This window comes from Neoarius graeffei, chromosome 7 (genome assembly GCF_027579695.1).
Source record: "Neoarius graeffei isolate fNeoGra1 chromosome 7, fNeoGra1.pri, whole genome shotgun sequence".
Classification (NCBI taxonomy): Eukaryota; Metazoa; Chordata; class Actinopteri; order Siluriformes; family Ariidae; genus Neoarius; species Neoarius graeffei.
This window is the reverse complement of record NC_083575.1, coordinates 68,109,524-68,124,615: the sequence shown is the minus strand read 5'-3', so window position 1 is coordinate 68,124,615 and position 15,092 is coordinate 68,109,524. Positions and strand designations below refer to the sequence as shown.

Sequence of the window (15,092 nt, the reverse complement as noted above, 5' to 3'; positions counted from 1 at the left end):
TTGTCTAACATAATAAAAAACCCAATTTAAAATTAAGTTAACTTTTTTAAAACCATAGAGCCGCCATTGCCGTTTTAATCTCTCGTACCCCCTAGCGGCAGCTTGAGCACCACCAGTGGTGCGCGTACCACAGTTTGGGAATCCCTGCCCTAGTGGGTACAGAATACCTAAACTGCACTTTGTAATTGGCAGGAAATTGAAAGCAGGGTGGTATTTTGAGCACTGGCAACATATTCAGAGCACAATATGAATTTAAAAAAATCCAAAAAGCAACCATAACGCATCCCTTTTTTCTGTTGGTTAGTATCAACCCCAAGACCCAGGGCATAAAAATCAGGAGTATATTCCATCATTTTATTGTCCCATTCATAAGAAAACATGTTTTGCACTACATGCACTATATACACGAACTATCCCAAAGAGCACAAAAACAAATGCGCAAACACAGAAACTTCCTTCTGTTTCTATCACAGCTGACATTTAAGAGTACCTCTAGTGTGTAGTTGAATTTGCCATTATTTAGAGGTATTTTTAGCAGAATGCTGCGGAGCCCCTTTGCACGCAGTGACGCTCGGAGCGTCTCAGCTGTCACTGCAGTGACTGACTAGGCCTTCTGCTGCTGGGCCTTTGCTTCGGGGGAAAGCCTTCATGCCTGACTCACACATCCGAATTTAACCACCATACTTCAAGCCAAACACTGACCAAACTGAGGAATCCTAAAACAAGACTGACAATCGGAGTGTCCTACTATGTTTACTGTAAAACCAGAATACTGTACCCATGAATTAATGTATCGTGGCTACGGCATTGTCTTTCCACTGAGTGCAACTGGCACAGTCATTTTCAGTAACAGGCCACAAAAGGGGGTTAACGTCAGAGGAGTGATGCTAACAAGGAAAATGAGTGGACACACATTGTTCCTGACCACAAGGCATGTGAGGAGTGGTGACAGAATGGGAGAGGATCAGCGTCATGCGGATTGTGTCCAACTGCTACTGTTTGCCCCTCTTATCCCTCTACACAAAGCTATTTTTCAGGAGCCTTTCAAGCCAGAATGACAATTGAGCCGTGAACTTTTCCTCACCGGAGAGCTGCGAATAGAAAAGTCCAGAACTTTAGTTCACACATCAATAGGCACACACACACACACGTCCACCCAGATACAGAAAGAGGAACTACTACTGAGTGCAGATTCCCTAAAAGACCTGAATATCTATTATAGCACTTTATACCATGTTCTCAAATCTGATTGTTCAGAAAGCATTGATTAATTTTCTATAACAGTAACTCTGACAATACTGACAATGATGATTGAAGGTTTATATTAAAGTGCTCGTTCTCGTATGTGATTGCTTCTATTCTACACATGAACTTGTATATTGGAGGGTCCCATGTAAATGAATAAAACAAATATGTAAACATTTATATGGTAAATTTTCCTGTGAGGAGATGTTTGGCGTTTTTGGGGTCTCAAGTGTCAGAACTTTCTAACAGTCAGCGGTAAAGATGTAACTAAATTTTCTCACTTGACGTTTTTAAGTTTTAAAGAATTCAGGACAGAGCTCTTTCTGCTTTGCAATTTCTCAGTAACGTGACGAGCTTTTTAGCTTCAAGAGAAAGAAAAAGGATAGTGAGAGTACGCCTATTTATAGCTGATATTACATCAATGTTAATAGTAAGTAACTTGCTTTGCAATATTAAATGTAAATATAAACAGATGAATAGTATGATGTCCTTTAATAAGTAAATAATAATAATAATAATAAAGTCAGCATTGGCAAATTGCTGTGGTATAAGAAGAATAAAACACTTTGGGACATAAATGGGAAAAAAAAAAAACAATTTCAGGGCATCACACCAAACCATCACTGATTAGTTTCCTCTAACATCATGTCCTGTTGATGTTTTATTCCGACTTCTCATACAAAAGTTTTCACCTGTTGTCTAGCTTGTTCTTACAGGAATCACACATGGAGCAATAATAAACTCAATAAGAACACAAGCCTCTTACACTGTCTAATATGATGCCCAAAGTAAACATCCAAAATAAGAACACTGTTTTGAGAGGAGGTAAAATCAATGGCTCCATCCCATCAAGTTCCCAAACGTTCGAATAAAAATTATAATTTCTATAATCTCAAATTATAAATCAGCACAACACGACAGCACTTCACTGAGAATTGGGCAAAATTAATTAACCGCATGAACAGAACAAAACCCACACTGAGTTCAGAGTATCCTGAGCATCTTGCATGGAGACCTGAATAAGGATGCTCACTCATTCATTCATTCATTCATTCTCATTCAGGCCACATGCACTGTTGTGTGTGAATAGAACCTGTCTCTGAGTGTGAGTAGACTCTAAACGGTCAGTGAACATGAAGTGGACTTGAGGAACTTGATTTTGGACTTTCTTACCCGGGAAATGGTGAGGGGCATGTTGAAGTCCTTGCCTCCTTGCAAGCGGAAACCCCATGGCGCAGGTCCAGCAAGTGTCACAGTGTAAGTGCTCATGGTTCAAAAAAAATAGCTGTGTTATATGGTTTGTACGTCTTCCTCCAAACAGTTGGGGAAAAATGGAGGTGAAGAGTGGGAAGGAAGGTGGTAAGTAGCCTCTGAAAGAAGACAAAAAAAAGTTAAAAATAAAGAAAAAAAATCAGCAAAGCAAAACTTTTTTTCTTCTTTGATAAAGAAAAATGCAAAAATCAATAAGACAACAAACAATACAGGCCCAACCAAATGTGTAACTAATACAAAGTAATGAGTGCAAGAGAAAGAAAAGAGTTGAGAGCCAGAGGAAGAGGGTTCTTGCCTGCTCAGATGAGCTGTACTGACAGCCTAAGAATAGGCGCCTCTCTGCAGAAACCGATAGCACAGATGCACTGGGGCCGCGGGGTGGGGTGGGGTGGGGTGGAGGGAGGGGGAGCGGGGGGTCCTTATAAGGTGTGTAAGGGGACACCCAGAATGCCAGGCCTCCCATGATTCATAGGGCTAATATAGCCTCCTCTTAGGCCAAAAGAGATTTCTAGACCCAATTGCTAAGGTACTTCACCAAACCAAAGAGGTCTACAAAGAGAATAGGCTGTGTAATTTATCAAAGTGAGTTTATCACAGTGAGCAGGAATTAAATAATCTTTTAACTCTCTTGCCATTTTGAAGCGTTCTATATATTTGATACTGTGACCCTGTAATGCATCCATCATCCATATCGACCAGTTTTCTCCTCACAGTCCACGGGCGATTGCTCTAAGACAACGAGGGAGGCTCAGCCTCCTCTAAAAATGCCCTTATAACTTTAATGTGTGCGTGAGTTTTTCCCCCTCGTGACAGCGCGATGCAGTGCAGCCTCAGTGGGCTTCAATGGCATTTGGTAGCTCTGCGCTTTTCAATCTCAAAATGCAAGACGATTATTGGACAAATACTGCGAAAATGCACGCCTACGGACTCCGAGCCTCACATGGGAGGGACATGGCAGTTTCCGCGAGGAGACTGGTGATTGGTGAAAGCGGCCGGATATTTTCTTTGATTGACAGCTCGTTTCAACTATAGACAGGCAGCGGTGAATCTCAGTTCAGTCCCATGCGGATTCGCAAGTGCTGTGGTGTATTGTAAGAGCTCAGCTTACATTTCGATTTCATTCATTACATACGGTTTCTACCAGCTTTTTTAGTTTGTATATATTTTCATTGTAAATAAAGTGTAAATATAGTGTTGTCAAGTTTGCTATCTTAGTTCCAGAAATTTCGTTTATTTGAGTGACTGAACTTGAACTTGAGGGGGCTAGTCAGCTAGCAAGAAAGCTGCGCACGGACGCCAAGCATTGCTGATTTAATTTTGGCGAAGCCATTTGCCAGTCTTCCTTTCAAGGAAAAAATTAAAATTAAAGAGCAGGGTAGACCAACGCCTCAAATTGACTTGGTGAAAAAGGTAGGGAATAATACTCGTTCCTTTCAGCTCTCCTGGTACAAGAAAGTGAATTGGCTAACAGCAAGTGACCCACATCAACAACAGTAAATAGGCTACTTTAGTAATATGTCATGGATGGACCAAAAATATAGAATCTATTTAAAATGTTTATGCTGAGTATATTATATTGGAATATATATTTTTCTGGATATGAATTAAACACAGCTACAATTTGGAAAACATTTTTAAACAAAAACACAGCCGAGAACATTTCACACTACAGACCTGGATTAAAAGTGAAGGGTTATCAAAATTGTTAGTAAAACATTTCTCAGTCAAAATAAGTAAAATATAGGGAAAGTGTCATTGAATGAAATGTGTGGCACCCAGCTCTACTGCTGAGGTTCCTGACAAAGAGCTGCTTTCAATAATGATCAATTTTTAAACAACATGCCACAATTTTAAAATATAAAATGTTAAAATATACCCCTCCCCCCCAACACCACCATCATGTATATTGGACAGTAGGCTAATGGGCCAAAAGAACCTGTTATTTCACAGTTTGTGACCCTGCCAACAATCAGCCAGATCAGAGGCAAGAATATGGGCAAAATTGATGTTTTTTCTTTTAAAATCTGGAAATATCGTAACCGACCAGCCTCCCCTGTTTGAAAGACTACCAGCCGCCACTGTCACAGTCCTATTTACAGCTGGATGACAGAAGAAAGATGGAGCACTCAATGAATAATGCATGAAGAAAACTGACCAGTTAGATATATGGATACTAAAAATGTTAGATGGTTAAAAAAATACCACAATTAAGGATGATGGAATGGAGGGAACAGGTCAATGGTGGCTTGGGGAAGGCGGGGGCATAGTGAATAATATACATCACAGACAGACAGACAGACAGACAGACAGACAGACAGATAGATAGATAGATAGATAGATAGATAGATAGATAGATAGATAGATAGATAGATAGATAGATAGATAGATAGATAGTCTTGCAAAAGTATCCATTCCCCTTTGTGTTTGCCCTGTTTTGTTGCATTACAAGCTGGAATTAAAATGGATTTTTGGAGGGTTAGCACCATTTGATTTACACAACATGCCTACAACTTGAAAGGTGCACATTGTTTTTTTTTTTATTGTGACGCAAACAATAATAAAGATGAAAAAACAGAAATCTGGAGTGTGCATAGGTATTCACCCCCAAAGTCAATACTTTGTAGAGCCACCTTTTGCTGCAATTACAGCTGCAAGTCTCTTGGGGTATGTCTCTATTAGCTTAGCGCCTCTAGCCACTGGGATTTTTGCCCATTCCTCAAGGCAAAACTGCTCCAACTCCTTCAAGTTAGATGGGATGCGTTGGTGTACAGCAATCTTCAAGTTATGCCACAGATTCTCAATTGGATTGAAGCCTGGGCTTTGATTAGGTCATTCCAAGACCTTTAAATATTTGCCTTTAAACCACTCCAGTGTAGCTTTAGCAGTATGTTTAGGGTCATTGTCCTGCTGGAATGTGAACCTTCATCCCAGTCTCAAACCTCTGGCCGACTCAAACAGGTTTTCCTCCAGAATTGCCCTGTATTTAATGCCATCCATCTTTCCTTCAATCCTGACTAGCTTTCCTGTCCCTGCAGATGAAAAACATCCCCACAGCATGATGCTGCCACCACCATGCTTCACTGTAGGAATGGTGCTCGCAGGGCGTTGGGTTTGCACCACACATGGCATTTCCCATGATGGCCAAAAACGTCTTTTTTTTTTTTTTTTTAAATCAGTGGCTTTTTTTCTGGCCACTCTTCCATAAAGCCCCACCCTGTGGAGTGTAAAGCTTAAAGTAGATCCTCCCATTGCCGCTGTGGACCTCTGCAGCTCCTTCAGTGTTATCTTTGGTGTCTTTGTTGCATCTCTGATTAATGGTCTCCTTGCCCGGTCTGTGAGTTTTGCTGGGCGGCCTTAGTCGTGTTGCAGAGTCAGGGTCCTTCCAGAACAGGTTGATTTATACAGACATCATGTGACACTTTGATTGCACACAGGTGGATCTTAATCAACTAATTATGTGACTTATGAAGTGAACTGATTGGACCAGCTCTTATTGAGGGGTTTTATATGAAAGGGGGTGAATACCTATGCACACTCCAGATTTGTGTTTTCATCTTAATTATTGTTTGTGTCACAATTTAAAAAAAATTGCACCTTTAAAGTTGTAGGCATGTTGTGTAAATCAAATGGTGCTAACCCTTCAAAAATCCATTTTAATTCCAGCTTGTAATGCAACAAAACAGGACAAACACCAAGGGGGATGAATACTTTTGCAAGACACTGTAGATAGATTGATTGATTGATTGATGCCAAGCTGGGAAATTGTTATATTACAGCAGCAAATTATCAGATATGCGGGGGAAAAAAGAAAAAGAAACACAATATAACATACAATAGAATGAAAGATATATCCAAGAACAAGCCAACTATACGATATAAATATAAAAATGCAATTATTTATATAGGCTATGTATGTGTTTTGTACAGGTGAATATGCATTTATAATTTAAAATTTATATATAACTTTTGGCATTTGAGTCTGAACTGTGTTTCATCTGAATAACAAACACGGTACACAGAAAAGTTGTAACCCTTTAATTCAAACCAAAAAGCACTAAACTTCTGGTTTTGTCATCTGTCCTTTTCTGTAATTTGCACTTTGTTTAGACGATATATGCTCACTCTATCAACTTTCAGTTTCTCCTCCAAACATATTTTAGCAAAAAAACAACAATCGAGTAAAACGTGATTTTTTTTTTAAATAAATCACCTGTGTATTTATACTAAAACAATTATCTGCCTCAGGCTCAGTGAATATCAGTGAATAATAACCTCAACTTTGTCTCAGATATTATACACCGATATTCACTTCACCTTCAGCAAATAATTGTTAAATAAATATATGTTATTTACCAGCTGGGAGGTCCATATTGTGAAATACCATGACCAAGGTCTTGAAAGTACTGAGCGAGGCCCTCTGGGCTAAGGTCAGTGTTCAAGGCCGAGGTCACGGTACAGTGGTGCTTGAAAGTTTGTGAACCCTTTAGAATTTTCTATATTTCTGCATAAATATGACCTAAAACAGCATCAGATTTTCACACAAGTCCTAAAAGTAGATAAAGAGAACCCAGTTAAACAAATGAGACAAAAATATTATACTAGGTCATTTATTTATTGAGGAAAATGATCCAATATTACATATCTGTGAGTGGCAAAAGTATGTGAACCTTTGCTTTCAGTATCTGGTGTGACTCCCTTGTGCAGCAATAACTGCAACTAAACGTTTGCGGTAACTGTTGATCAGTCCTGCACACCGGCTTGGAGGAATTTTAGCCCGTTCCTCCGTACAGAACAGCTTCAAGTCTGGGATGTTGGTGGGTTTCCTCACATGAACTGCTCGCTTCAGGTCCTTCCACAACATTTCCATTGGATTAAGGTCAGGACTTTGACTTGGCCATTCCAAAACATTAACTTTATTCTTTTTTAACCATTCTTTGGTAGAACGACTTGTGTGCTTAGGTTCGTTGTCTTGCTGCATGACCCACCTTCTCTTGAGATTCAGTTCATGGACAGATGTCCTGACATTTTCCTTTAGAATTTGCTGGTATAATTCAGAATTCATTGTTCCATTAATGATGACAAGCCGTCCTGGCCCAGATGCAGCAAAACAGGCCCAAACCATGATACTACCAACATCATGTTTCACAGATGGGATAAGGTTCTTATGCTGGAATGCAGTGTTTTCCTTTCTCCAAACATAATGCTTCTCATTTAAACCAAAAAGTTCTATTTTGGTCTCATCCGTCCACAAAACATTTTTCCAATAGTCTTCTGGCTTGTCCACGTGATCTTTAGCAAACTGCAGACGAGCAGTAATGTTCTTTTTGGAGAGCAGTGGTTTTCTCCTTGCAACCCTGCCATGCACACCATTGTTGTTCAGTGTTTTCCTGATGGTGGACTCATGAACATTAGCATTAGCCAATGTGAGAGAGGCCTTCAGTTGCTTAGAAGTTACCCTGGGGTCCTTTGTGACCTCGCCGACTAGTACACGCCTTGCTCTTGGAGTGATCTTCGTTGGTCGACCACTCTTGGGGAGGGGAACAATGGTCTTGACTTTCCTCCATTTGTACACAATCTGTCTGACTGTGGATTAGTGGAGTCCAAACTCTTTAGAGATGGTTTTGTAACCTTTTCCAGCCTGATGAGCGTCAACAACGCTTTTTCTGAGGTCCTCAGAAATCTCCTTTGTTCGTGCCATGATACACTTCCACAAACATGTGTTGTGAAGATCAGACTTTGATAGATCCCTGTTCTTTAAATAAAACAGGGTGCCCACTCACACCTGATTGTCATTCCATTGATTGAAAACACCTGATTCTAATTTCACCTTCAAATTAACTGCTGATCCTAGAGGTTCACATACTTTTGCCACTCACAGATATGTAATATTGGATCATTTTCCTCAATAAATAAATGACCCAGTATAATACTTTTGTCTCATTTGTTTAACTGGGTTCTCTTTATCTACTTTTAGGACTTGTGTGAAAAATCTGATGACAGTTTAGGTCATATTTATGCAGAAATATAGAAAATTCTAAAGTGTTCACAAACTTTCAAGCACCACTGTATCTCACCATATGGACCGACCTTAAGCTGGTAAATAATATATTTATTTTTTTCTTTAGGCCATTATTAAAAAATGTTCTGTTTCCGGTCCACCAGCCGGGTGAGTGCCGTTTGTGCGGGTGACATTTTTTTGGGGGTTCGTAAATCTAAAATCGAACTTGACATTTCCGCATTCCCAGGGCTTTCCACTAAGGCTCATACTAGCCAGCCATGACAAATAAGTAGCCGGGGAGGGGAGTAAACACAAAATAAACTCCTGTGCACGCAGTTCCCAGGGTTAAATGTATTTTCCACAGACCATTTATTTATTCACTTTACTCAAATACAAAGTAAAATGGCAGTAAATCATCTTTCTTTTCTTGCGTATTGCATCATGAGGCGTTCCTGGCTTGTAAATCTCTTATTTTCGGTGCATGACACATTCACGCAGCTGAGCATGCTATGAATTAACAACGACAACGGTCTGCAGTTAGCCTGGGAAATCCCATGCTGCTTTGCACAATCGTTCCGATCTGAAAAGACAGCATGGAAACTATGGTCTAAAGGCTCGCCTGAGTTAGGGAGCCAATCAGAGAGTGGGGAGGGGTGGAAAGACGGTGACGCATACTACTCGACAAACAGAAGCTTGTAGTTTATTTGGGACTGTTTACGGATCACATTTAACATGGCGGCGAGCGATACGAACCAAACTTTCGATCAAGCTTTAGACACTGTTCTGAATAGTTTAGAACGAAAGTTTGTTTTAAAAAAAGAACAGCGTTTGGTAATCGTTCGGTGTCATTGTTTTCCTATTTTTGTTTTGCCTTCTCTTTCTTTCTCTTCTTCGCCTCTTCGTCTTCTTCGTCGCTCTACGTCACCGGGTACAACTGCCATGATTGGCCATGGGCTACATATACGCCAAATGATAGACATTCGCAACGTCCAATAAACGGCCGTTGACAATCGTAAGCCACACCTCCCCTACAAGAAATTCAATAGGCGGATTCCAGACCATATTTCACTTGTGATATAGTCTGGTGTTAACCAGACTAGTCTGCAGTGGGGCTACACAATTAAACTCTCAGCGAACATTTCTTCATTTGTGTATGAAAATACACTCTAATGACTCAGTTTGGTTTCATTTACAACCAACAGTGTCTTTTGATGCCAGCATGTAATTGAACGAGAGAAGACTGGTTTACCGGAGACAAAATAAGCGTTATCTCTGCTTCTGTTCCCTCCGACACACTACTGCCTCCGCCGAGTGCGCGCGCACTCTGAACTGAATCAGCTCTGCGCATGCGCCGTGCGGCACAAAAAATGGCAGCCACCATGAAGGAAGGAGATCCGGAGTTTTCATCATTTGCTTAAGTGTGAAATCGCAAAATGGTATTCTAGCGAACAACAAAATAGTAAAGATTCAGAAAAACAAATCATTCAGTGATCATTTTAATAGTGTAATTTCATCCGAACTAGGCCTAACGGTCGATTTAGAACTACAAAAAGTCCGTGTGTCGGACATTTTAAGTACCTTTGTAAAAGTTTTGCAAATGTTGCAGTCAGCATTTAAAATGCTAACTTAAAGTTTTTGTACAAGTTTCAGTTTATTTAACTGTCATTTTATTAAATGTGTCTGCTTTTGTAATAAAAAAGTACTGAAAGAAAAAGCAAACACAGCATTGCGATTTCTTATCCATCCATATATAATTAAAAAAAAAAAATCCCTCCCTCTCGACTGAAATTTTTTTTGCTCACCCGGTGGACAGGAAACGGATTTTTTTTTTTTAAGGATGGCCTTACCAAATTCTAACAGAAAACGAGAGCGCCCGAAAGGGAAAACCGAGCCGAGACGCCATTTTGAATCCTCATTCACGGCTATAATGCAAATTGCTTCCTCCTCGGTATACAAGTGCACTTCCATGGCAGGAAAAAAACTACATTTTGCCGCCTATGTAGTCCCCTATTTATACAAATAGGAGTCATTCAGGATTCAGCCATGTTTTTGCTCGACCAAAGTTGTACAGTATTATGACCTTTATGTTGCATAAATAAAGCCATTTGGTGAAACTTTGAAGAAGAGATTGTACTGGTTTAAAGTTTTTAACCTAACGTAATATTCTATATTAGGATAACATGGTCCAAAATGGTCCTCATTAACTAATGAGATCAAACTGTTAGCAAGTTAGAGGTTTTTAGCTTTCTCTTGAAATGTTTTCTTTTATTTTGCCTTCCTCAGGGTAGTAAAACTCACTTTCGCTGTGAACACTGTCGTTATAACTATCCATGATGTAAAATTAATGCTATACTGAGAAATAATATATTTATTTTTTTCTTTACCAAATTCTAACAGAAAACGAGAGCGCCCGAAAGGGAAAACCGAGCCGAGCCGCCATTTTGAATCCTCATTCACGGCTGTAATGCAAATTGCTTCATCCTCAATATACAAGTGCACTTCTATGGCAGGAAAAAACTACATTTTGCCACCTATGTAGTCCCCTATTTATACAAATAGGAGTCATTCAGGATTCAGCCATGTTTTTGCTCCGCGTTAGCAAGTTAGAGGTTTTTAGCTTTCTCTTGAAATGTTTTCTTTTATTTCTTCTTCCTCAGGGTAGTAAAACTCACTTTCGCTGTGAACGCTGTCGTTATCGCTATCCATGATGTAAAATTAATGCTATTCTCCTGAGAAATGCTGGCAAAAATTTATAAGATTTTTGATAATCTTATAAATAAATCTTATAAAAAAAGATAAATGTTGACAAAAAATGCTACTATGTTTGTTGTTGTTGTGAATGAGCGAGTCGCCAGAGGTCCGTAACTGGGGTCCGTACCGTAGGATACAGACCCGCTCGCCAGCCAATCAGAGCGCAGGATTTGGACCGCAAAAAAAATATAATGAGATATGGATGATGAATGTCTCATTCATACGGTCTCAAACAGTCTGACCGATGCTTGTACAGGCAGTGACACACTTTTCAATTCAACACGAGTTAAACTGTCACCTATAACAATGGGCCTGTCCAAGTACATAATACTGCTGTGTTAGAAATGTAGTTCTGGCAAAGAAAGTTTCAGGAAAATACCTTTGAGCTATTTTTTTTGCTTTTAACTACAAAGATTTTCGATTCCTTTTTTTAAATGAACCACTTCACTTTGTTACATCTTTAGAAACAGATGTTGTAGATTTAATCCAATTCAAATATGCCTTAAAGTAGCATCACAAGTTATAAGAATTAAACTAATATTACACTAATGTCATGACTTACTAAGATCTGCTCTTACAGAAAGTTTTCTTCAGGGAGGGTTTTTTTTTTTGGTATATATAGTTAAGGGCTCCTAGATTCCTAAACATATTCCAACCTGGAACCCTTTCTCATAAAGAAACACTGTTGTGTGGTTCTACGCAGAACCTTTAAGGAGTTCTATATTTTACTTTTCTTCCTCCAAAAGAGTAATTTGTTTGTAAACGGGGATAAACTGGGCATGTTGGAGGTGATAATACAAAGAATACTCGCATGAACTGGGTCACATGCAAAGTACGCCTAGAACACCAAATGTAAAAACGAGGTTTTCACTTGTGCTCTTTGTTTAATAGCCTCAGCAAATTCAAAGTCTGTTATGCAATCAATCATTTTTATCACTGATCGTTTTGTAACACATACTCTTTATAAACTGTTTCATTGTTAAATTATAAAAAATATTATATTATCATATTAGAAAAAAATTATATAAAAACATGTTAATAAAAATATATGAGAATGAGGACAGGCAGACTATATAGGTGATGATGAAATTGAGAGCAAGTCTGTGACTGGTCTTCTTGTATTTTGCGTATAGTTATAGGTATGTGTATATGTATGTACTGTATAGATGTATTGTATGTGTGTATATATACATAGCATAAGTATCTGTATATATGATTTGGTCGATATTATACCATGTCGGTATGTCTTGGTATGTTTTCTTTTGTATATACAACCCTGATTCCAAAAAAGTTGGGACAAAGTATAAATTGTAAATAAAAACAGAATGCAATGATGTGGAAGTTTCAAAATTCCATATTTTATTCAGAATAGAACATAGATGACATATCAAATGTTTAAACTGAGAAAATGCATCATTTAAAGAGAAAAATTCTGTGATTTTAAATTTCATGACAACAACACATCTCAAAAAAGTTGGGACAAGGCCGTGTTTACCACTGTGAGACATCCCCTTTTCTCTTTACAACAGTCTGTAAACGTCTGGGGACTGAGGAGACAAGTTGCTCAAGTTTAGGGATAGGAATGTTAACCCATTCTTGTCTAATGTAGGATTCTAGTTGCTCAACTGTCTCCGGTCTTTTTTGTCGTATCTTCCGTTTTATGATGCGCCAAATGTTTTCTATGGGTGAAAGATCTGGACTGCAGGCTGGCCAGTTCAGTACCCGGACCCTTCTTCTACGCAGCCATGATGCTGTAATTGATGCAGTATGTGGTTTGGCATTGTCATGTTGGAAAATGCAAGGTCTTCCCTGAAAGCGACGTCGTCTGGATGGGAGCATATGTTGCTCTAGAACCTGGATATACCTTTCAGCATTGATGGTGTCTTTCCAGATGTGTAAGCTGCCCATGCCACACGCGCTAATGCGATCCCATACCATCAGAGATGCAGGCTTCTGAACTGAGCGCTGATAACAACTTGGGTCGTCCTTCTCCTCTTTAGTCCGAATGACATGGCGCCCCTGATTTCCATAAAGAACTTCAAATTTTGATTCGTCTGACCACAGAACAGTTTTTCACTTTGCCACAGTCCATTTTAAATGAGCCTTGGCCCAGAGAAGACGTCTGCGCTTCTGGATCATGTTTAGATACGGCTTCTTCTTTGAACTATAGAGTTTTAGCTGGCAACGGCAGATGGCACGGTGAATTGTGTTCACAGATAATGTTCTCTGGAAATATTCCTGAGCCCATTTTGTGATTTCCAATACAGAAGCATGCCTGTATGTGATGCAGTGCCGTCTAAGGGCCCGAAGATCACGGGCACCCAGTATGGTTTTCCGGCCTTGACCCTTACGCTCAGAGATTCTTCCAGATTCTCTGAATCTTTTGATGATATTATGCACTGTAGATGATGATATGTTCAAACTCTTTGCAATTTTACACTGTCGAACTCCTTTCTGATATTGCTCCACTATTTGTCGGCGCAGAATTAGGGGGATTGGTGATCCTCTTCCCATCTTTACTTCTGAGAGCCGCTGCCACTCCAAGATGCTCTTTTTATACCCAGTCATGTTAATGACCTATTGCCAATTGACCTAATGAGTTGCAATTTGGTCCTCCAGCTGTTCCTTTTTTGTACCTTTAACTTTTCCAGCCTCTTATTGCCCCTGTCCCAACTTTTTTGAGATGTGTTGCTGTCATGAAATTTCAAATGAGCCAATACTTGGCATGAAATTTCAAAATGTCTCACTTTCGACATTTGATATGTTGTCTATGTTCTATTGTGAATACAATATCAGTTTTTGAGATTTGTAAATTATTGCATTCCGTTTTTATTTACAATTTGTACTTTGTCCCAACTTTTTTGGAATCGGGGTTGTATATAGTTTATTATGGCGGAAAGTGACATTTGATTAGCGGTGGTATAGAGGGTTAGGACTGGATAAGTTATTACTTCTTCCTAATCCTTTCTGAACATTATTATGTTACTGCCTTGTGGCTACGATATACTGTTTGTTTATGACGATGTTTTGATTATTGCATTTTTTATTTTAATTTTTTTTTATTTTTATATCTTTCTTCTTTATTGTTCAGAATAAAGTAATCAATCAATCAATCAATCAATCAATTATTAAAGCCAGACAGCCCTTTGATTTCATGAAACCGGTGAAATTTATTTCCCTCTGAAATTTGGTCACTGTGATATGTATGCTTATTTCTATAATATCTAAAAAAAAAAAAAAAAAAAACAGGCCATTCTGTGGCTGGAAGTTATTTAATTTGAGGGGATTCCTGAGCAAAATGTGCATGAAATCGCTCGCTTTGTACAGTCAAGCAGACAAAGCAAGGTCCGCGTGCGCAGGTTTACCTTCTTCTTCTTTTGGGTTTTACGGCAGCTGGCATCCAGTGTTGCATTACTGCCATCTACAGGTTTACCTTTGACCGTGCACTGACAGTTACATCATTCTGTCACTAAATGTACAGCTGATCACACCAAGGTGCTCGCTGACCGCTGATATTTATTAGTTTGGTCCTGTGTTTCCTTTCCTTCGCAACATAACATCTTTTTTGCTCGCTTTCCATTACTGGAGTCAGTCTTTCACGTTTCATTCGCACACTCACAGCCTGCATTTTCCTCTCCTGTTTAAAAATTTGTATCCCACAATGCCTTGCACGAACAGGGAAAGCCCACCACGTCACGCATGATGTAGTATCTTGAATTGGGTCATGGTGAAGCAGGAAAAAATAGCAGAAAATTTAGGGGCCACATGGCCTAAATTCATTAATTGTTCTATTTAAAAATAATAATAATAAAATTGGAAGCCTGTG

General features: G+C 39.1%; 1 protein-coding gene across 1 annotated transcript in view; it reads right to left on the bottom strand.

The window, feature by feature from the left end:
• ldb3a (LIM domain binding 3a) overlaps positions 1-15,092 on the bottom strand; it is a 157,591-nt gene that overhangs the window by 139,888 nt on the left and 2,611 nt on the right. The window contains exon 2 of the mRNA XM_060924999.1: positions 2,419-2,615. Coding sequence (XP_060780982.1) covers positions 2,419-2,514 — 96 coding nt within the window. The 5' untranslated portion in view covers positions 2,515-2,615. The remainder of the gene's footprint in view (positions 1-2,418; positions 2,616-15,092) is intronic.